The sequence below is a fragment of the Pristis pectinata genome, chromosome 16 (genome assembly GCF_009764475.1).
Source record: "Pristis pectinata isolate sPriPec2 chromosome 16, sPriPec2.1.pri, whole genome shotgun sequence".
Taxonomy (NCBI): domain Eukaryota; kingdom Metazoa; phylum Chordata; class Chondrichthyes; order Rhinopristiformes; family Pristidae; genus Pristis; species Pristis pectinata.
The window spans coordinates 33,514,808-33,536,859 of record NC_067420.1 but is presented as its reverse complement, the minus strand read 5'-3'; the positions used below and the strand labels follow the sequence as shown (position 1 = coordinate 33,536,859).

Below are 22,052 nucleotides of genomic sequence, written 5' to 3'. Positions count from 1 at the left end.
TAATTGATTTTTGGACACACTGTTTAAAAATTGCAGTGTTACAAAATATAATCTGGAATAGGCTACCCTAGACTGTTCAAATGTTCTGACTTCTGTAATTGAAGCCTTTTCAATCTTCCAATTTGGGGAAAATCAAATATGGTAGCCAAGTCAATGCAAGAGTGAGAAATAAGTTGCAGCGTTGTCTAGCACAGGAGTAGATTAATGAATGAGATATTTATTTTGCAAAGCTCCCAATATCAATTATTTCGACTTGCGCCTTTGGATGCTGTGTGTAACCATCACACTGTTCTGCCATCCTCATTAAAATCAAAGCATTAGGCTTCAGGTTATTTAACTATTTAAAGAAAATCTTAACTGTACTGTTAACTAACAATATCCACATGCTTAATGTGGGTGTCTGCAAAATTCTTATAATGTGTAGCCTAGACTGGGAGTGTTGGGCTATTTACTGACAATTGAGCCACATCTGGTCTTCACTTGGGTTCCACCTGAAGTTTCTGGCTAGTGAGACAGTTACTGGAAACAGAGTCACTGCCTCTGGCAATATACAGGAAAGTAATGAGATTTGCAGTTGTCTATACTTATTATTCCATTTATAATATAATTAATGCAGCTTACCTGGTATGCCTCCCACATAAAAGATCTGTTTAGAATTAGTACGTGGAACATGCAATGGTCCCACTGTGTAACTACGCTCAGTATCCACATCAATTTGTATCACGTTTTTCCTTTTGATAACTATAAGGGAAATAAATATATAAAAAAATCAGTGTTACAAATGAACAAAAGATAAATGTTTCTCTGCACGAAAAATATACAAAGCATGAGGTAGATAGCGGACTGGGTTGATAAACCATATTATGGACCAAGATGATGGGTACCTGACACATAGAACTTGCAGACATGACCTGAAAAGATGAACTCCCTACCTACCTACTGACAGGCAATTAGACTTGTGTGTGCACAAGATGCTCTTACCTGCTATACGATGCCACTGCCCGTCACATAGAGACTGTTCTGGAGTGACTGATGCAGAGAATTCCCCAGCTCCATTATTCAACTGCACAATAACCTTGAAATGAAAGGAAGAATAAGGTCAAAACCAATACAAGGACACACAGGCTGTTATCTACACAATCTGTTTCGTACAAAAGCAGCAAATTGAACTGTAAACATCTTTAATGCATATAAAGTACATCACTTGAATTGAAGGTTAGTTTTGAAGCAAAAGTTAAACAGAGTTTGTTTAAACTTATGATTACAACTGGTCTTTTTTAGCTGCCTTGCTTCTAGTGTCACATTTTCCAAATCCATAATGATCTGTAGCTGATGAAGTTGTGCATTCTATCATCCCAGAGTTGAAGCTAAGCGATGAACAGAGAACCAATAGCTTGAAAATCCACACAAATCCTGAACCTCACCTACTTAGTACATACCTATTAATGCCCAGATCACCATCTCTGACATTGTTTTTGACATGTGGCATTGCCAATGACAAATCACTTCATTACCTAGTCATCTCCCCCCATCTCTGTTCTTGCTGTCAACTGTTTTGGGTATAAATTGGAATTACTTTATTATTGTACAGTGAAGAACTTGTCTTGCATACCATTCATTCAGATCAATTTAATACACAGTGCATTGAGGTAGCACAAAGAAGATAAAACAATACAGAATGCAGAGTAAAGTCACAGCTACAGAGAAAGTGCAGTGCAGGTAGACAATAAGGTGCAAGGTTATAAACGAGGTAGATTGGGAGGTTAAGAGTCCATCTTATTGTACTACAGAACAGTTCAATAGTCATAACAGTGGGATAGAAGCTGTCCTTGAGCCTGGTGGTACATGCTTTCAAGCTTTTGTATCTTCTGCCTGATGGAGAGAATGTCCTAGGTGGGTGGGGTCTGATTATGCTGGCTGTTTTACTGAGGCAGTGAGAAGTATAGACAGAGGCCATGGAGGGGAGGCTGGTTTCCATGATGTGCTGAGCAGTGTTCACAAATGCTCAGTGAGATTCAGTTAACTCACTATGCAAATTCAGCACTGGTCAATCATCACTTGATGTATTGAACTCCAGCAGAGTTTGAGAGTATTTCAAAGTTCCTGAGCAAGCATCAAAATGTTGCACCATCTGATATGCCTATCTATATGTCATGATATGTATAGATTTCTGATATTTAAGATATCTTTATTAGTCACATGTACATTGAAACACACAGTGAAATACATCTTTTTTGCATAGTGTTCTGGGGGCAGCCCGTGTCGCCACGCTTCTGGCGCCAACATAGCATGCCCACAACTTCCTGACCTGTACGTCTTTGGAACGTGGGAGGAAACTGGAGCACCCGGAGGAAACCCACGTAGACACCATACAAACTCCTTACAGAGAGTGGCCGGATTTGAACTCAGGTGGCTCAAATCCGGCCACTGTCTGTCAGGAGTTTGTATGTTCTCCTTTATTCAAATATCTTAGCTCTCGAGAATTCCACAGCAATGGAAACAGGCTCTTTGGCCCAACTCGACCATGCCAACCAGGGTGTCTTCCTGAGCCAGTCACACTTGGCCCATTTTCCATCTATGAACCTGTCCAAATGTCTTTTAAATATTGTAATATACCTGCCTCTGGCAGCTTGTTTCATTTACCCACCACCCTCTGTATGGAAAAACTTGCCCAAGTACTGGTCAGTTATATTATTAAAATATTGAGCCAGATCTTGATTTAAAAAGGAGAAATGTTTCTCACCTTTCCATTTTCTGTGTACAGACTGAAGTAATGGCTTTGTGTTCTTCCAACATGGAAAAATATACCCGACAAACTCCTGGGCCGCACTTCAAACATTAGTTCATACTCTTTGTCAAGTACAAAAAACTCATCTAAACAGAAGAAAAGGAAAATATTTCAGAAGCCAGAATAAAATGTTATAAGACAAAAAGAAGCAATGTGTCCCATTCCTGATCATTAACCAATGTGACCTCTAGGAAAGTGTAATCAGCAGAGGAGCCCTGGCAATCCATCATACTTCTGATGTGCTTGAAAATGCTGGCAACACTGTAGAAACAGAATTAATGTTTTGCACTGATTTACTTTGTCAGATGATAGTAGCACAGACAGAGGGTATACAGCCTGAAACATTAACTGTTTCTCTCTTCACAGATGTCGCCTGATCTGCAAAGTGTTTCAAGTATTTGTTTTTATTTCAGATTTCTGCTGTTTTTATTTTCAGGTATCATGCATCTTTGCAAGTTGATCAACAAATGAGTACAGAATATGGGTTGGCATTAAATCTCCTATTAGCTGGTGCTTTCCTCAGACAATGTGTACTTGGAATAAATAAAATCATGTCCAACAAAGGATCCTATCCTTGAGGACCCTTGGGGATAAAACTAGCAATAGCAAAGCCATCATGTTGGTGGCAACTTCTAATTTATCTAGATAAACTCACTTATCTCTATTAATGAGAAGTAGAGTGATAGTAACATTTCAATTTTAATACCTATAATCATGTAGCCTCCTGCACTGGAGAAAAATGTCCCTGCTTCGAGACTTCCCTCAAAACAAGGTGTGACATTGTAAGCACGCGAAGGAGGTTCCATTGGTTTTCCATTCAGTTGGAAGTTCCTGATACATGCGTTAATCCTGCTAGCAGAAGTGCCCTGAAACAAAACAAGATACGGGGCTTTAATCAATGTTCAGAACATTTCGCTCAGAGTCACATCTACAATAGATGGGAAGCTCTGCAAGGAAAAAGATTCTTCAAGTAGGACAGAAGGATTTTTTCAATGCATTAATATTATTACATTGGGCGTGCTAAGCGAAGGCCAAAAAAGGAAAGGACCTGGGGCAGTACTGGCTGTAACTCTCCCCAGGGCTTCACTAGGTCTTACACTGCTGTTGCATGTCCCCTTAAAATGTTCCATGGACTTGGTTGTATCAAGAGATAAAGGGAATTGGGACTGTTTGCAAGAGGTAGAGAAGGGGCTGTTGTAATTGGAGTGGCAATGTATCAACATCCCCAACACTCATGGCTAAATTCACATGGGGTTATAGATGCATATCCTTGTGCACACTTTACATCACAGCCATAGGTTTTAAACCTGTACAATGCCTTTTACCTGAGCAATCCTCCTCGCTTTTCCTTTCGGCACTGCACCTACGTAGAATGGAGCTCTTATGTCCAAGGAAGCTGTGAATGAGATGTCCCGGGTTTGTGCTCGTAGACCGTCGATCACCAACTGTCCTTGGTTTCTGTCTCTGCTGAAAAATATCTAGAAATGATACATTTTACAATTAAACCACGTGGATTAGGCCTGCTTATGACTGATACTGGGTTATCTGATTGCAACAGGAATGTTCCTTGGTTCAATTGTAGGCAAAGAGGTGATCATTAGTCAATAAAATAGGAAGTTAAAACAAACATTGTACAGACATATGCAGTTCTCATCATATTGTTAGGAAAAGCCTAATTTTGTATTTTGGCAACCATAGTCAACTGCTGTGCCAAACAAGGCTAGATCTGGACTTGCTAAATTCTAATGGTGCCAATTGGCCCTCGTGCTGTGAATGGAGAGCATTCCTATGCCTGCCAGCAGCTGTGCATTTGGATAAGTAATACTTAAATGTTTACCTTGTTGGTTAGTGCTCTACACTTCCATTAGAAGAGCATGCTGATATTTTGACTTTCAACAGCCTAACTGCCAGTGGATGTCTGGCTTGTAAACGAGATCAACTACCTGTCCATCACATTGAAGGTTCAGGAAACTATTTTGCTCCTTCCAACTGGGTTCTGCAGGGCTGAAATTCAAGCATAACTGCGCAATAAATAAAGGACAAGAGGTCCAGTCATTGTTTTAAGTTGAAGTATGTTTTGACAGAGCATCTTATCATCTTACATTCATTTGCTCTGTTGCAAATCTCCCCATATTATTCTAGAATATCGTGCATTGATTCTGCATCTCTTTGGTCTGTAAGGCAGTGTAGATTTATTGCAATAGAGTCATGGGGCTATACAGCATGGAAACAGGCCCTTTAGCCTAACTTGTCCATGCTGACCAAGTCATCTACCTGAGCTACTCCCATTTGCCTGTATTTGGCCCATATCCCTCCAAACCTTTCCTCTGTACCAGTTTAAATTGCTTTTATATGTTGTAATTGTACCTGCCTCTATAGCTTCCCCTGGCAGCTCATCTCACATACCCACTACCCTCTGTGAGGAAAGGTTGCCCCTCAGGTGTCCTTTAAATTTTCCCCCTCTCACCTTAAACTTATGCCCTCCAGTTTTAGACTCCCTCATCTTGGGAAAAAGACTGTGGCCATTTGCCTTAAATTTTGGTAATATATAAATTTGCCCAAATCTGGGTTCTCCACTATAAATAGTTGGAAAATTGTCACTTTGGATGTAATGGGAATCTCCTTTGACAATCAGTTTGAATTTGTATTTCTTGACGGCCTGTCCAGATATAACACAAGAAGGGTACAATGTTGACAGAGTGCAAATGCTAAATGCTCCCACCACAATGTAGCTTCTAAAAGCTCTCATCTGCTAACATACAAGACAATACAGTACAACCAAGTACATTCAAGTTGAATGAAAAATCCTATTAAAATATTAACATAGGATTTTTCCTTCAATCTTAAAAAAATATAAAATCAATGCTATTATGACAGAATTTAAAACATGGAAACTAATTTTAAATTGCCCCAATTAATTTGAGGCATTCTCTATGGAGGAAAGAACAAATGGACAATTGTCTGAAGTTAATCTAATCTTCAAAGTCTAGAAGACCTTTTGAATAGCCAGTACGGAGGTCAGTAGGAAGAACAGAAACTGTTTCAAGCTCATTTGGATATCTGTGATACTTACTGTGTGCCACAATCCATCGTTATACTTTTCTCTACTTGCAATACGTAGTTTCTTCCCTTTGATGTAAAACATGAAGACAAAACGGCCTTTGGAAAGCAAGAGAGCCATGAAGGTGGTTTCCTGTTCATTGGATACATAGAAAAGTATCCCATGGGATGAATTACAGCGAACTTCCATGGAGAAACTTGACCTGGAGAACCAATATTAAAACAAATAGCATGAAGCACTCTCAAATTCATAAAGGCATACAAGTTTTGAGAAACTGGAGCAAAAAAGCTGTAAATGCTGAAAATCCCCCAAAAACATCAGAAAATATTGGAAGCACATGGCAGGTCAAGTAGTATCCATGAGAGTTGGAGTTAGAATAAGATCTTTCAGGTAAAGGAGCCTTCATCAAAACTGGACGAGTGACTTGCATCAGGAAGGCTAACAGTATTGTCAAGGATGCCTGCCACCCTGGCCATTCCCTTTTCTACCTTCTAGGAGAAGAAACAGGATCTTGAAAGTCCAGACGACCAGACTTGAGAACATCTTCCTCCTCCCTCCTTGCCCCTGCCCCCAGTATCAGACTTCTGAACCAATCAATCACCTCTTTTCACATCCCCTTTCTGGTGGTGCTGCCATGTTCTCAAACCCTTAATTCTACCTCTTCCATTATTGTCATTTTAGCGTTTCTTTTTGCACTACCTCACTTTGCACTTTGTTTTTGCACTCGCTGCTGTATTTATTGTATTTATTATTACCATGTATTCTGTTTACTCTGTGAGCTTCACATGAGCGAGGAATTTCATTGCACCCTGGTGTATTTGACAATTAACTAATCTGAATCTGAACAAGCATCTTTTAAGCTTTGGAAGGGGGAGGGTTGGAGAGAACAGGGGAAACATCTGTGAAGAAGACCAAGTTGTCAAGGCAACAATTAGCGACAGAAGAGAGTAAAAGAATAGTAAATCGAAACAGAATGTTACAACCACATCTGTGGAATGAAATACAAAGCTGGTTATCTGAGAGCTGCAAAATACCTGGGCAGGTGAGGCACCGTTCCTTATGCTTATGTAAGGCATCACTGCAGCAATGTAGGAGGTGAAAGACAGAGAATTAAAGTGACAGATGACTTGTTGGCTGCTTGTAGCATTTTTTGTTTTAAGTGCTGAGCAATGCTGAATGGCTCAATTTCACTTGTGTTCCATTACAGCACAGGATTCCATAATATTGAATGACTTGCTTTTTATTTTTTCATTAATTTTCACTATTCTCTAGCTGCTACTACCAGTAAAGGGTGAGTTGACTTTGCCTTTGAACTAAGAGAAATAAAACTAGCACTTCCCAGAATTCTGCTCAGGCTGCGGGGATTGGCCACAGCACAACATGCGACCCGAGACTGAATAAATTAGCTTTATTAACCAGCGAACTCGCAATGGCTCAGAAGGGCAAGAAGAATTGTTTCAGCTACATAAAGTGAAAGTATGAATCTCCTATTTATGCAGAAGTCTATAAAGTAATGTGATATCTTTGGTGCTTAATTACTCCTCCTGTAGAAGAATTTGCATTAGGGAGAAATAATTCTATTTCCCCTTTGCACTGAACTTCAATCTCTCAAATGTTCCAAATCATACTTCCGCAGAAAAACACTCAACAAATTTCAGAAACCAAGAAATGACCACAGAAATACAAGCAAGGAAAATACATTTGACAACACAAGTTTAACAATTAAAATCACTGAATAAAAAGACAGCAGAATTGTTTGGAGAAACTTGCCTCAAATGGAAGGATTCTGGAATGTTGTCATATTCCAAGCGGCTGAGATGGGAACCTCTGAAATATTGGGCATTGCTGACAGCAGCTGGTTCCCTTGGCAACCGGCAACTTTCTGACATTTGCTGTTTACTCCTCAGCTTGGTTGTAGCCTTCAGCATTCAAAACCAAAAGAATTTTAGAATATGCCCAAGGACAAGGCTCTCAGGCAATAAGAACAGTTCTTTGTAACAGCAACAACTAGCCTTTTTATTGTGTCTTTTAACATGGTGAAACATCCCAAAGGGCTTCACACGAGTGTCCTCGATGTAAAACTTGACACCAGCCCGCATAAGAAGGTACAAGGACAGGTGGGGAAAGTTTCAAAGAGGTAGGGTTAAGAAGCATTTTAGAGGAAAGGAGTTGGAGACATGTCATTTTTAGGAAGGAAATTCCAGAGATTAGGTACTTGGTAGCAGCAGCCAATGATGGAACAAAGAGATAGCAGAGAGGCCAAAGATGGAGAGTGCAGAAATTGTGAAGGATTGTAGGACACGATGGGGTTATATTGTTAGGGATGGCTGAGACCACGCACCAATTTAAAAACAAATGAAATTCTTAAAAATAAAATCAGCTTGCTTTAATCTTAACAAAATACAAAACAGGTCAAATCTAACAGAACAACGTGCATGCGTGCCTACCAGTTGCAGTGCAAGGAACTCTGGGAAACTTTATTGAATCTTGCTATGGAAAATTCAAATTATTTAAGGGTTTGAGTGTTTGTAACTTAATGAAGTGGGGCGAAGACATGTGAGAGTTTGTCTCCAATCTCACTCACCTGCCTGGGTTTCTCCTTCCTCTGAAGTCGGATCTGTTGGGGTGGCTTTTCCCTGGGGCAGCTGTTCAGCTCTGCTCCCACCATCACTTTATGCTTCTGGAGATTCATAACTGACTGCTGGGTCGAATCTTTACTGCATGAGAAAAAGAGTGGAGCAAATACTCATTCTTTTGCACTAAAGCTCATACTAATTTGACCAAGTCATGTTTATATTTTCCAATCTTTTGTGTTGAATAGATGTGCGCATTTCTAGAGTCAGAGTTATAAAGAGATACAGTACAGAAACAGGCCTTTAGCCACAGTCCACACTGAGCCTTGAGAATAGCAAACCTTCAAGTTCTTATCCTAATTTCCTCTTGAAAGTAATTACTGAATCTAATTTTACTAAACGAAAATATTCGAACTCCCATGGTGAGGTTTGAACTTCCAGTGAGCAGAAAATGTGTGCGTATCCTGGGGAGGCATGAGCTCCAAAAAGGAAGATGTACCCTTCCCCAAACCCTCTCTCTCTCTCTTTCATTAGCCCTTCTATTCCTCCACCAATTACCTGGAAGGTGATAGGCAGTCACATGCTGTCTGAGCTTCACCCAGCTACTATCTGCCTGTTCTGCCCTCCAGTTCCAAGCTGCATTTAAATGAGGCACAAGAGACTGCAGATGCTGGTATCTGGAGCAACAAACAAACTGCTGGAGAAACTCAGTTCCTCTAACAGCTTGCTTTTTTTGCGGGAGTTAAAATAGTCTGGGCAGAATTGGTTACAGGTTGGGGTTTGCCCCAGCTCCTGCCATCTTAAGACTCATTCAGGGTTAGCAGAACCCACACTGCATGCAAGTGACACGATGAAAGTTTCTCAAAAAGAATTGCAGGGTGGTAACATAATCAAATAACAAAAAGGTTGCTTACATTTATAACTCTAATAATCAACAGGCCAGTATGTTCAGTGCAACATTAAGGTTATATCGAGCAACAAAGAAGTAATAATCCAAAAGCAAAATGCTGTAGATGCTGGAAATACTTAGCAAGTTAGACAGCATGTGAGAAGAAAAAGAAAGGTTAATGCTTCAAATCAACGATCTTTTACCCAAGCCTCTGCTCTGATGAAAAGTTATTGACCAGCAAGTTTAACTGTTTCTCTGTGTAATGATGCTACCTCACCTGCTGAGTATTTCCAGCATTTTCTGTTTTAAGTAATGCACAAAATATCATGCAGTACTGCAAGGATATTTGTAAACCTGCTTCTTGGAACTATAAAAGCAAGTCTTATCCATACTTCAGGTATTCAAGGTAGAAAGGAGCACCATCACAACCAAGGACAGTCCAGCTAGCTTGCTACAGCTGTTGTATATTCTGTGGGCTCCAAACTCACCGGTAAATGAAAACATTGCTAATGCAGCCAGTCAGGTTGGCACCCAGGTCAGTTCTTGGCGCACCACCCAGATAAAGATGCCCCTCCTCAATCTCCCTAGGCTGGCGCTTCTTTCTCTTGGATATTTTTGATTGCCGTTTCTCCTGATCATCGATGGCCATTTTAATCCTTGGGGAAAGAAGGAAAATGGTAGATTAGTGCTAAATTTTAACTAAAGCGGTGACTACACCTCAGAAAGTTGTTCATTGGCTGTAAAGTGCTTCATGACATTGTGTGCTTGTGGAAGTCACTATATAAATCTGGACTGTTTTCTGAGAAACAATGTGGTCCAGGTTCATATCAAACCAGGATGAAGTTTCTGGCATCTGATGCCAGCTAAATGGAGTCACTGAGAGGAGGAACTGTTTGTTGGTATTGCAGGGCAAAAGATGAAAGGAATGAATTGTTTATTTAATGGCATAATTATGTTTTTTTCACTACAAATTCCATTATCATGCGATTAAAGAATGATCGCCTAAATTAAGTGACTAAGTTCCAAAAGACACCATTAATTCAAGTGAAAAAAAGTTAGTACAACCATATGGGAACGGAGTAGGACACAAGAACCAAATATCTGTGAAAGAACTTCCCAAATCTACAGCACATATAGCACCATGGTTAAAATACCAAGTACTGGTCAAATATTTATTGGTTACACCTTTCTCAGTCATGCTCATAAAATAATAACTTCATTAGAATTTGCCATTTTCAGATGCTGCTTTACATTTCTTTCAACTTATTTTAGGAGCTGTGAAATCAAAGGACTTACTGTTCATTCTTGATAAGGAAGGAGACATAGTGCAGGCTCCCATCTGTATACTGAGTTTGACTTTTAACTTCAGTATTAAACACCTTAACAGCCACTAGTCCCTGCTTCAAAGAGACTTGACAGTTCCCTTCCTAACAAAGCAAAGCAAAAATTATTTAAGTTCACCTAGAGAATAACAAGTTATGTGCAAGAAAACCAGATGGTCTACCAGAAGCAGAGTTGGGTCTGGGTTTTATACGTGAATCAGGAGGGGTGGTACATTAAATGTACTTCCAATCTGGATGCACTACAATTCCTGTTTTATCTTGAACTGTGAGAGTCTCAAAAGCAGGCCTGCACTTTATAGGATCATAGAATAGTACAGCTCAATACAGGCCCTTTCGGCCCACAATGTTGTGCCGACCTTTAAACCTTTCCTAAGACTATCTAACCCCTTCCTCCCACATATCCCTCTATTTTAAATTCCTCCATATGCTTATCTATCAATCTCTTGAAATTGACCAATGTACCTGCCGCTACCACCGCCCCAGGCAGCGCATTCCATGCTCCAACCACTCTCTGGGTAAAAAACCTTCCTCTGATATCTCCCTTGAACTTCCCACCCATTACTTGAAAGCCATGCCCTCTTGTATTGAGCATTGGTGCCCCGGGTAAGAGGCGCTGGCTGTATCTATTCCTTTTAAAATTTTGTATATCTCTATCATGTCTCCTCTCATCCTCCTTCTCTCCAAAGAGTAAAGCCCTAGCTCCCTTAGTTTCTCCTCATGAGTATTTTGCATCGGTCTTCACTGTGGAGGACATCAGCAATATACCGGATAGTCAGGGGTCTCAAGGAATGGAACTGAGTTCAGTTAAGATTACTAGAGAGAAGGTATCCCTGGGTTCTGAAGGAGGTGGCTTTAGAGATTGCAGAAGAACTGGTGATAATTTTCCAGGAATCGATAGACTCTGGCATGGTTCCGGAGGACTGGAGGGTTGCAAGTGTAGTTCCGCTGTATAAGAAAGGTGGGAGGCAGCATAAAGGAAATTACAGACCTATTAGTTTGACATCGGTGGTGGGAAAGTTATTAGAATTGATGTTATGGAATACCTAGAGGTGCAAGGCAAGATAGGTCCAAGCCAGCATGGTTTCGTGAAGGGAAGATCCTGCCTGACCAACCTATTGGAGTTTTTTGAGGAAATCTCAGGTAGGGTGGATAAGGGAGAGGTGGTAGATGTTGTGTATTTAGACTTTCAAAAGGCCTTCGACAAGGTGCCGCACAAGAGACTGATTAATAAGATGAGAGGTCATGGAATTACAGGTAGGATAACAGAATGGGTGGAGCATTGGCTGGTTGGCAGAAAGCAAAGGGTGGGAATAAAAGGATCTCGTTCTGGTTGGCTACCGGTTACTACTGGTGTTCCGCAGGGGTCGGTGTTGGGGCCGCTTCTTTTTACCTTGTACATTAACGATTTGGATGATGGAGTAAATGGTTTTGTGGCTAAATTTGCAGACGACACCAAGATAGGTGGAGGAGTAGGGAGCATTGAGGAGACAGGAAGGTTGCAGAGAGACCTAGATAGTTTAGGAGAATGGGCAAGGAAATGGCAGATGAGATTCAATGTTGAGAAATGTGCCATTGTACACTTTGGAAACAAATAAACGGGCAGATTATTATCTAGAAGGGGAAAAAATTCAAAGTACAGAAGTACAAAGGGACTTGGGGGTACTCGTGCAGGATACCCTAAAGGTTAACCACCAGGTCGGATTGGCAGTAAGGAAAGCGAATGCTATGTTGGCATTCATTTCGAGAGGTATAGTGTATAAAAGTAGGGAGGTGTTGTTGAGGATCTATGGGGCACTAGTGAGGCCTCATTTGGAATACTGTGTGCAGTTTTGGGCCCCATATCTTAGGAAGGATGTGCTGATGTTGGAGAGGGTTCAGAGGAGATTTATGAGGATGATTCCAGGAATGAAAGGGCTTACACATGATGAGCGTTTGTCGGCTCTTGAACTGTACTCACTGGAGTACAGAAGAATGAGAGGGGACCTCATAGAAATATTTAGAATGTTGAAAGGACTAGACAGAGTAGATGTGGCTAGGCTGTTTCCCTTGGTGGGTGAGTCCAGGACCAGAGGGCACAATCATAAAATTAGAGGGTACAGGTTTAAAACAGAGATGAGGAGAAATTTCTTTAGCCAGAGGGTAGTGAATTTATGGAATTCTTTGCCAGGTACAGCAGTGGAGGCCTGATCATTGGAGGCGTTTAAGGAGGAGATAGATAGGTATCTACTTAGTCAAGGTATCAAGGGATATGGGGATAAGGCTGGAAATCGGGGCTAGAAAGGAATAATTTTTTTCTCTCTCCTTTAGCTCATGGAGCAGACTTTTTTCCCCCATTTCTCATTTCTTTTTCCCTTTCTTTTCTTTGGAGCAGACTTGATGGGCTGAATGGCCTACTTCTGCTCCCTTGTCTTGTGATCTTGTGTGATCATAATGCATACTCTCTAAACCAGGCAGCATCCTGGTAAATCTCCTCTGTACCCTTTCCAACGCTTCCACATCCTTCCTATAATGAGGCGACCAGAACTGGACACAGTACTCCAAGTGTGGTCTAACCAGAGTTTCGTACAGCTGCATCATTACCTCGCGGCTCTTAAGCTCGATCCCACGACTTATGAATGCTAACATCCCCTAAGTTTTATTAAATACCCTATCCACCTGAGAGGCAACTTTCAGGGATCTGTGGATATGAACATGAAATATTTCTTTACACCAGTGGCATTAACAAAAGCATTCATTTAGTTTATGGTTTGTTAAAATTATAGTCACAGAGACAGGCTCTTCAGCTCACTGGGTCCACAACTAACCATCAAACACTCACTTGCACAACTACTACACTAGTCCTATTTTATTCTCTCCACTTTGCCATCAAGCTCCCCCAGACCCTCAGATTCTACTACTCACCCACACACACCAGGGATAATTTACAGTGGCCGATTAACCTACCAACTTGCACATCCTTTGGGATCTGAGAGAAAATTGGAGTACCAGGAGGGAACACACGCAGTCACAGGGAGAACAAACAAACTCCACACAGACAGCATCGAAAGTCAGGACTAAACCAGGTCGCTGGAGCTGTGAGGCAGCAGCTCCACCAGCTCTGCCACTGTACTGCCCTATAGACGGAGCCTTAAATTATTACCAGTCCGGACCTGAAATAGATACAAATGAATGGACACATAGGAATTGGAATTTTGGAATTCCCTGTGCTCATTTTCATGGGGAAAATTGGGGAAGTATCGAAGTCCAGGACTGAGGAAATGAGCCAACAAGTATGTACTGTGCAAAACTGTACTGTCCCCCAACTTCCTCGCAATCTAAATTTCAACCAGTTTATCCTGTCAGTGTCAGCAACAGGGGCACTCACAAGTTGGCTCCTGAAATTCATTTGTGCTCTTCAGTAATCTGGAGCAGCTGTTTTCGTTCTAAACCCCACACTCTGGCCAGGAAATTAGCAGAGCAATTGAACTGAGAAGGGGAGAACCTTGGAGAAGAACATGGTCCTACCCTCTGGTGAATACTTGTGACAGGAGTAGGTGGTAAATGGAACTCAAGGCCCATCTGCCCTCAATATGCAAGAGTCACTTGGCTTTGCCTCCTGCACCATTTCTGTCAGAGTGGCAAAGATGCCCACCCTGAGATTTGTTAGAGGTAGTGGGCTTTCAACAACAGAACCAATGGCTTTGCTTTGCCCCACTCCCTGTCGCAAACCAAGAATTTCAACCTCCAATAGCCCAGCCTTCTGCACGTGTCTAGTCACCCTGAGGGGTGTTCAGGCCCGCGTCTGACTCGATCAACACAGGTGTGCACTGCTTCCATCAATGCTGCCTGCTAACGGTTCCCACCTACCGTCATGGCATAGTAAAACATCAGAGCGTTTTGCTGCTGGGTCTGGAAAGCAAAGCTTGACATGAAGTTGTCTCGAAGGGCAGGAACATTCTGAGGCATCAGACTCATGTACCCCTGGCCTGTGAAATCAGCAGAGCGTGATACCTGAAACAAAATGAAGAATAAAGTCAGACTGCAGTAAGCTAAGTTATTCTAGCACCAAGAGCTTTGTTAACATAGTTACTGTGTGCACCCGAGTATAAACCCATCAGTGTGTGATAAATACAAGTACAGCAGAAATACTGTTCCGGCTACACATCTGTAATTCAACCCAGCAAGGACTGATTAGGGATAGTCAACAGTCTAACGTGTCTTACACATAATCTAAAAGTATGAGCAAGAAATTACTCCAAGACCTGTGCATCAGCCTTGGCTCAGTTGGTAGCACTTTCACCTCTGAATGAGAATGTTGCAGATTCAATCCTCATTCCAGAGATTTGAGCCCAAAACTCGAGGCTGATAGTTGCATGCAGCACTGAGGAAGTGCCAACTTTCGGATGAGCTGTTTAACTCAAACTTTGTTTGCTCTGTAAAATGGATGTAAAATACCCCTTGACACTTTTCTGAAGAAGACTGCAGAAGCTATCTCTGCAGTCTGGCCAAGACTAATTTCTCAAACAGATTGTGTGCTCAATGTTTTTGTTGTTTGTGGAAGTCACAGACTGGCTGGGAGTGAGCACACTTCAAGAGGATTTCACTGGCTCTGAAATGTTTTGCTTGGTGAAAGTTAATCAGGATTTTTTTTCTCTTCCAGGGCAGAAGATTCCTAGCTAGTCATCTACACATAGAAATCAGTTGAACACCACTGTACAACTACTTCATGCACTGTATCAAACTTCCTCTCCCAACTTTCTCTAGTGATAGTGGTAGCTAAGATATCTTTATTAGTCACATGTACATTGAAACACACAACGCATCTTTTGCGTAGAGTGTTCTGAGGGCAGCCCACAACAAAAAGTTTTGGTGTCAGTCTCAGGGTTTGCTGAATCTTGGGAGCTGCTTCCGGCACCAATATAGCATGCCCATAACTTCCTAACCTGTACGTTTTTGGAATGTGGGAGGAAACCAGAGCACCCGGAGGAAACCCACACAGACACGGGGAGAGTGTCCAACCTCCTTACAGACAGTAGCCGGAATTGAACCTGGGTCGCTGGTGCTGTAATAGCGTTACGCTAACCGCTGCACTACCGTGCTTGCTCACTTTAAATGCTGTCTCTCTACTGGACTAGATCCTGAAACGAGCAGTGGTCATACTGCCCTTTGGCCACTGCTTTTCAAGGTTATTGCAAGGAATGTTTCTGAAGGAGTAATGCACCTAATGTGGCAGAATATGGAGGGTGAGCAGAACCAAACAAACTGCACCCAAGGGCATCGCTAAATTGTCTACAAACCAAGTGCACTCCCAGCTGGAATGATTTTCTTTCAATCACGTGAATGTACAGAAGTAGGTAAGAAACGGGCAGGCAAAAGCAAACACAAGAAAAGAACCCACACTCTCATTGTGATTCCCTTTCAATGAAAATCAGCTAAGACTTTACTGTATTGGCTGCTAACACTGCACTCAAAATTCTTCCCAGTTCTGGTCTGTGGTCATTTGGCGAGAGGTTAGGACTCACCAGCAGGTTAGATGAGCACCCATAACTGACTCCAATGGTCTTCTCCCGCTTCAGATCCAAATTTTTGTCCAGGGCCTTCACCGTTCGCATGCAGCCTTTTATAGATCCACCTGTGGGGAAGCGGTTCCTCAGACTGAAAGGGAAAGCACTTTCAATTAACTAAGGACAAACCTAGGACTTTGCTGGATCTCTACCGACAGCTACAACACAAGGCTTTGGAATTTCTCATCAAATGAGAGACCTTACGAAGGCTGCAGTTAGAAAGAGATGCAAGAACAAAGAGAGGTTGGAGTGGTGGGGTTCCAAACATCTGAGTGGACTTTAAAAGACACTTGGACAGGTACATGGATAAGAAAGACTTAGAGGAATATGGGCCAAATGCAGGCAAACGGGACTAGCTTAAATGGGCTTCTTGGTCAGCATGGACAAGTTGGGCCAAAGGGCCTGTTTCCTTGCTGTATTACTCTATGACTCGTACTAGTTGGAGTTATTTTTAAGGCAGTCCAAGAATTTCTATCTACAGTAATCTATATCATGGGAGTACAAATGATTAGTCAGTACATACTGAAAAACAGGACACACCAATGCAGAATAGTGATAACATAGTGGCTATGTTGCTGGTGATCCTAACACCAGGATTAAAGATGAGTTCAAATCCAGGAATTTAGGTAAATGTACACATCAGCTCAGCAACTTCCCTGACCCCCAGCCATTGACCCTTACATCTCTGGGAGTATTTCTACAGGAACACCGCCAAGATAGTATTCAGAAATTGAAGGTCGTGGTGAATCCTGCTCAGAAGAAACAACAGTTTTCCTGTCCACACGCACGTAAATCTTCAACTTTTTGCTTAACACTATAATTATCTGGATCTGAAAAACAAGAGACATTCATTCAGTTTAAACGACAGTCGAGGACAGGGTGGAATCGTTTTAATTGAACTGTAATACATCATAGGACGGATCTCCTGTCGTAAACAAAGCCCCTAATCTGCTGGGCAATTCATTCAATTACTGGAAGTTTAGTCACTTGAGTTAACATCTCAAATATATTACAAAGGTCTGATGTACGATTTCAAAGTAATTTTTCTTAAAGTACTTTTTGGCCAGATACAAATTGTAATGGCAGTGTAGCGTCAGAAGTACTTTAGAAAAATTAGTTAATGGTGCACTTGGCACTTTGATTCATAGAGCAATAGAGCACAGATACAATGAGCTCATGCCAACTAGCTCGTCCCAATTTCCTGCGTTCCGCCCATATCCCTCTAAGCCCCACCCCTGCATGTACCTATCCAAGTGCTTCTTAAACGATACTATTGTACCTACTCATTTTAGCACTAGGCTAGTCAACTGGAATCCTTGGAAATCTCACTAGGAAGAAAAAGAATCAACTACAGGCTTCTGAATGATGCAAGCTCAGCTCTTTGGGTCAGGTGGCTGGATGAGGTTGGAAGTGATTTCCGCTAGGGGATTCTCTCAATAATTACCTGCCACGTAGCAACATAATCCCTTTTTACTCTAAAAACTAAAATGGTACTTTGGGATATTCTACCCTTTCACAAAAAAACCCCTCAATAACTCAGGACATTTGGTGTGGTTTAAATAAAGAATACATGGTAATCACTGCTTAATTTGCCTTATATTAATTTGCCTTATATTATATTTAATTTGCCATTTGCTTCAGCGACTTTGGTGATGGGGATTATCAGTCATCCGGTTATATAACAGTTACCTGATGCTGTAGTCCATCACTGACAGAGTTCTGGCTTTGACTGTTACCATGCTCAATTTTTAGTTGATTGTTTAAGTCAACATACAGGACGAACTTTCCATTCTCGATGGCTAAGCAGAGGTATTTTCCCTATAAAAAGGAAGACTTTATTTAGATGTAGCCAGGAACAATAAGAGTCATTTCTATAGGCTTTACATTTTGTCGGCTTATTCTGGAGGTTTGCTGGAAGGCACAACACAGGTAAAATAAGCTCTTTCTGTAACCAATTTTGATAATGGATTTTTTAGTTATATATTTTAGCTTTATGTTGAAGAAAACGGCAGAGGGGTTGAAATGCTTGGGTTGCTTTAGCTGGATGCCAGGGTGGATATGAAATGCAATGCTGCAAAAATAAAATCCAAAAAGTTAACAATATATGCTTTCATACCAAGATGGAAATGCCTTTAGGAGAATAAAGAGCAGTCTCTTGATTAGGAACAGGGAAGGAAACAATTCAAGCAAAGGTCACTATAGTTATGGGTACATTTGATGGCCTGATGCCCAATAACAAATGAAGCATTACTGTTTTCACACTGATGTGGTTAATTCTCGAGTTTATTTCAATGGTTTGTTGCTTAAGCAAACCCTTCCTGAGGGCAGCACTTCATTCTTTGGCACTGTACCACAGGTGAAACAACATCAAGTACTTCATCCAAACAACTATTGCTCATGAGTGTGCCTGTAGAGTAAGAGCGGATCCAATGGAAAACAGACGAGCGCGTGCAGACACTTGCAGATGTTTACACACAATGCTGCTCCTCCTTTCGAAACCAGCTCTTGGCAACGTTTTACTGAAGAGTCTGCAACTGCCGCACAGAACTGCACTTGGCACCTTGCTGGTTTGGATGGTTCACTGGAATACTTCCTGATACCATCTCCCAAATCACTGGTCCCTAATCTGTGCCATGGGTGCCAAATAGTACAGGAGGTTTTAATAAAATTGAGGTAACGTGGAGAAAAGCTCACAAAAAAAGTAATAAAAAGATATACTCCAGATGCCAGCTGCCTATACGTAAGGTACATGGAACAGTCTGTCTCAAGCCCCTCTCTCAGCCCTTTTCTGATACAACTGAACTGATGCTGCTTCCTGCAACTGTGCAGAGCTCAATTTTCATTATTTTGCTCCATTTTCAATCCTGCTCTCACTTTCACAAGGTCCATCTCTGACACTTCCCATCCCTTTCTGGATTCCTCTATCTCCGGGGGCAGATAAACGACCGACATTCATTACAAGATCACGGACTCTCCAACAGCTGCCTTGACCAGACTTTGTGAAAATATTCCATTCCATTCTCCCAACTGCCCTGTCTTCACTCTGTTCTGTTGCCATGACTGACTTCACAGATGCCTGAGATGTCTTCCTTTTTCCTTAAACGTTCTTCCCCTCCATCACTGTTGACAAAGCCCTCGACTGTCCCGGAAGTTTCTCTCATCCCATCTGCAGCAAAGGTAGTCTTCCCTGGTCCTCACTGTCCACCCAACCAAGTTCTGCCTCCGAAGGATCACCCACCGCAATTTCCGCCACCTTCAATGTGAATCAACCGCCAGACACCTCTTCCATCTCCACCAGCAACATCCCTTCTCACAGTACTTGCCCATGCAACTGCAAGAGATGCAACACTAGTTCTCTTACCTCTTCCCACCGTCCAGGAACCCAAACTGCCTTTCCAGATGGTGTATTGCATTCAATGCTCACAATGTGGTCTCCTGTCCGCTAGGGAAACTCAAGTGACCATTTTGAGGAACCCTGATCTCTGAGCTTCCAGTCGTCCGTCATTTAATTCTCCATTTCACTCTCACTCTTACTACTGGATGCCTGCATTGTTTGAGTACTTAGCTCAGTGGCAACATAAGCTTGAGGAGCAGCATCTCATTCTAATTTGGGCATGTTGCAGTTTTCTGGACTCTTTATCAGATTTAACAATTTCAGATCACTTGCTTTGTACCAGGACTGGCCAGTACTGCTGTAAGGTTACTTTCTGTGATATTAATTTGGTTTTTCTCTCTCCATGGACACTGCCTTATCTGCTGGACATTTCCAGCATTCTCCTTTCAGCTTCAGCTTTCAACAACATCACTAAACACATGACCATAAGTAAAAAGGAGCAGGAGAATTCTGTTTGGCCCTTCAAACCTGCCTTACCATTCATTATGATCATGGCTGATCTGCTTCAGGTTTCTTCCCCTCTTCTGTGCCAGTTCCCCACAGCCCACAATTCCCTGACTGACATTTTTCAGCTTTTACAAGTCTCTTTGTTTGTTTTCTTTGCCGAACTGCCTTCATTATTCCATTAACCATTTAAACATTGCAATCACCTGGCCTCACTCTATTAGAGATGTTCTCTTTGTCCTATTCATCTCCCCCACCTCTCTGCAACTAAAAACTAACTTGTTTCTCACTCTCCCAGTTCTGATGAGAGGCCTTTGACTTGAAACATTAACTTGGTTTCTCTTCCCTCAGACGCTATCTAACACTTTGTGTTTTTATTCCAAATTTCTAGCATCTGCAGTTCATTGATGGTCAATTACATTTCTGATTGGGGTGAGGGGGTTGAGAGAGAATCTCCATGAAAGTTTATCTGGGAGTTCTTCCAAATATATTTCAATTCATTTTAAATGCTCACCTTTCTGTTCTACAAAATGTGCTAGACAGTACATCTCATTTCAGCCACTTACTGCATAATGATAACATATACAAGCCTCAAAATCCTATCCTAAAACACAATGTTTTGATGCACTAATATTTAAATGTGATCAAGTCCTTAGCTCAGTGGCAGCACACCTCTGGATTTTTGTTCCAGATTCCATGAGCTTAAGACTGTCCTGCAGTCCTTAGTCCAGAGACCTTGCTGCAGTTTCCACTCAACGTCAACTCAATTCAAACACGACGAAACCTTCTATACAGAGAGCGATACAGGGCTGGGTACAGAAGCAAACAGCAGCCAGCTGTGATGTTAAGGATTTGACAGGACACTTGAATCCAACCAAGAAACAGACCACCCCCAGACTCACCTCCTCCTGCATGAAGAAGAGGATACCATTATATGAAGCAATGCGAACCTCCTGCTCAAAGCGAGACACTGAGGAAAATGAGCCTGGCATTTTAATTTTGGCATAACCAGTGCCATCAAAGTAAGAACTGTCACTGTCTGCACCTTGAGTGGATTTATACCTGTAACAAGACACACGGAATCAGTAAGTAAAAGCAGGAGCTGCTAATATTTGCCCTTGAGATCCGATTTCCCTTGGTTACTGTGGAAAGCACACAAATCTTGGTCTGTGCACAAATCTGGGTTCAGCTACATAAAGTGGCACTGTGTGGCAGTATACAGTCAGTGAGACAAAGGGCACAAACAGGTGGAGGACAACATCCATGCAGGGAACCAGAGCAGATGTTTTAGATCAATGACCTCTCAACCTTCAGTTCTGATGAAAGGTTCCTAAACTAATACATCCACGCTGCTTCTCTCTCCGAAGACCTTGCCTAACTCACTGACTACCTCCGGCACTTTCTCCTTTTGTTTAGGTCTGCAGCATCTGTAGATGCTCTGCTTGAGCCAACAAAGGTGATGTTGGCATCTTTAGGATATAGATTTTATGAAATGCCCATTGCAATGTTATTGCCCTGTTTCCCAGCTCCAACAACAACCCGAACTCCAGAGATGTCTGCATGGAGTTTGCATTCCCTGTAACCAGATGTGTTCTGCGCAGGTGCTCTGGTTTCTTCCCACATCCTTCTGGTTGGTAGGTTGTTTGGCCACTGTATATTATGCCTGGTGTAAGAGCATCTGGGAGAAGTTAATGAGCAAATAAGAGAGACGAGGTTACAGGGAAATTTCTGAATGGGATTGATGAGAGTGCTCTGAGATCTGGTAGACGATGAGCCAAAAGGGCTCCATTTATGTTGCAAGGAAAGACCAGAGACTTACTAACCAAAACCATAATAAAACGGATCTCAATAACGACAGTGCCAAATCTCCCATGTTCGTTATTTGACCAGATTCTAACCAATTGTTTTTAAATCTGGCTCCACCCAAACATAATATTAATATTATATTTGTACAGTTCCAGCACAGGCAGGGTGTCGTGTGTTCAACCCGCACAGGGACTTTGCACCAAGTGCCCCT

General features: G+C 41.8%; 1 protein-coding gene across 1 annotated transcript in view; it reads right to left on the bottom strand.

The window, feature by feature from the left end:
• lama5 (laminin, alpha 5) overlaps nucleotides 1-22,052 on the bottom strand; it is a 225,779-nt gene that overhangs the window by 1,967 nt on the left and 201,760 nt on the right. Inside the window, exons 65-79 of the mRNA XM_052031153.1 lie at nucleotides 20,938-21,097; nucleotides 17,887-18,015; nucleotides 16,879-17,027; nucleotides 16,156-16,288; nucleotides 14,501-14,644; nucleotides 10,608-10,738; nucleotides 9,800-9,967; nucleotides 8,434-8,566; nucleotides 7,620-7,768; nucleotides 5,862-6,051; nucleotides 4,114-4,266; nucleotides 3,495-3,654; nucleotides 2,744-2,874; nucleotides 982-1,075; nucleotides 622-741 (exon numbers count right to left, since the gene is read on the bottom strand). Coding sequence (XP_051887113.1) covers nucleotides 622-741; nucleotides 982-1,075; nucleotides 2,744-2,874; nucleotides 3,495-3,654; nucleotides 4,114-4,266; nucleotides 5,862-6,051; nucleotides 7,620-7,768; nucleotides 8,434-8,566; nucleotides 9,800-9,967; nucleotides 10,608-10,738; nucleotides 14,501-14,644; nucleotides 16,156-16,288; nucleotides 16,879-17,027; nucleotides 17,887-18,015; nucleotides 20,938-21,097 — 2,144 coding nt within the window. The remainder of the gene's footprint in view (nucleotides 1-621; nucleotides 742-981; nucleotides 1,076-2,743; nucleotides 2,875-3,494; nucleotides 3,655-4,113; nucleotides 4,267-5,861; nucleotides 6,052-7,619; nucleotides 7,769-8,433; nucleotides 8,567-9,799; nucleotides 9,968-10,607; nucleotides 10,739-14,500; nucleotides 14,645-16,155; nucleotides 16,289-16,878; nucleotides 17,028-17,886; nucleotides 18,016-20,937; nucleotides 21,098-22,052) is intronic.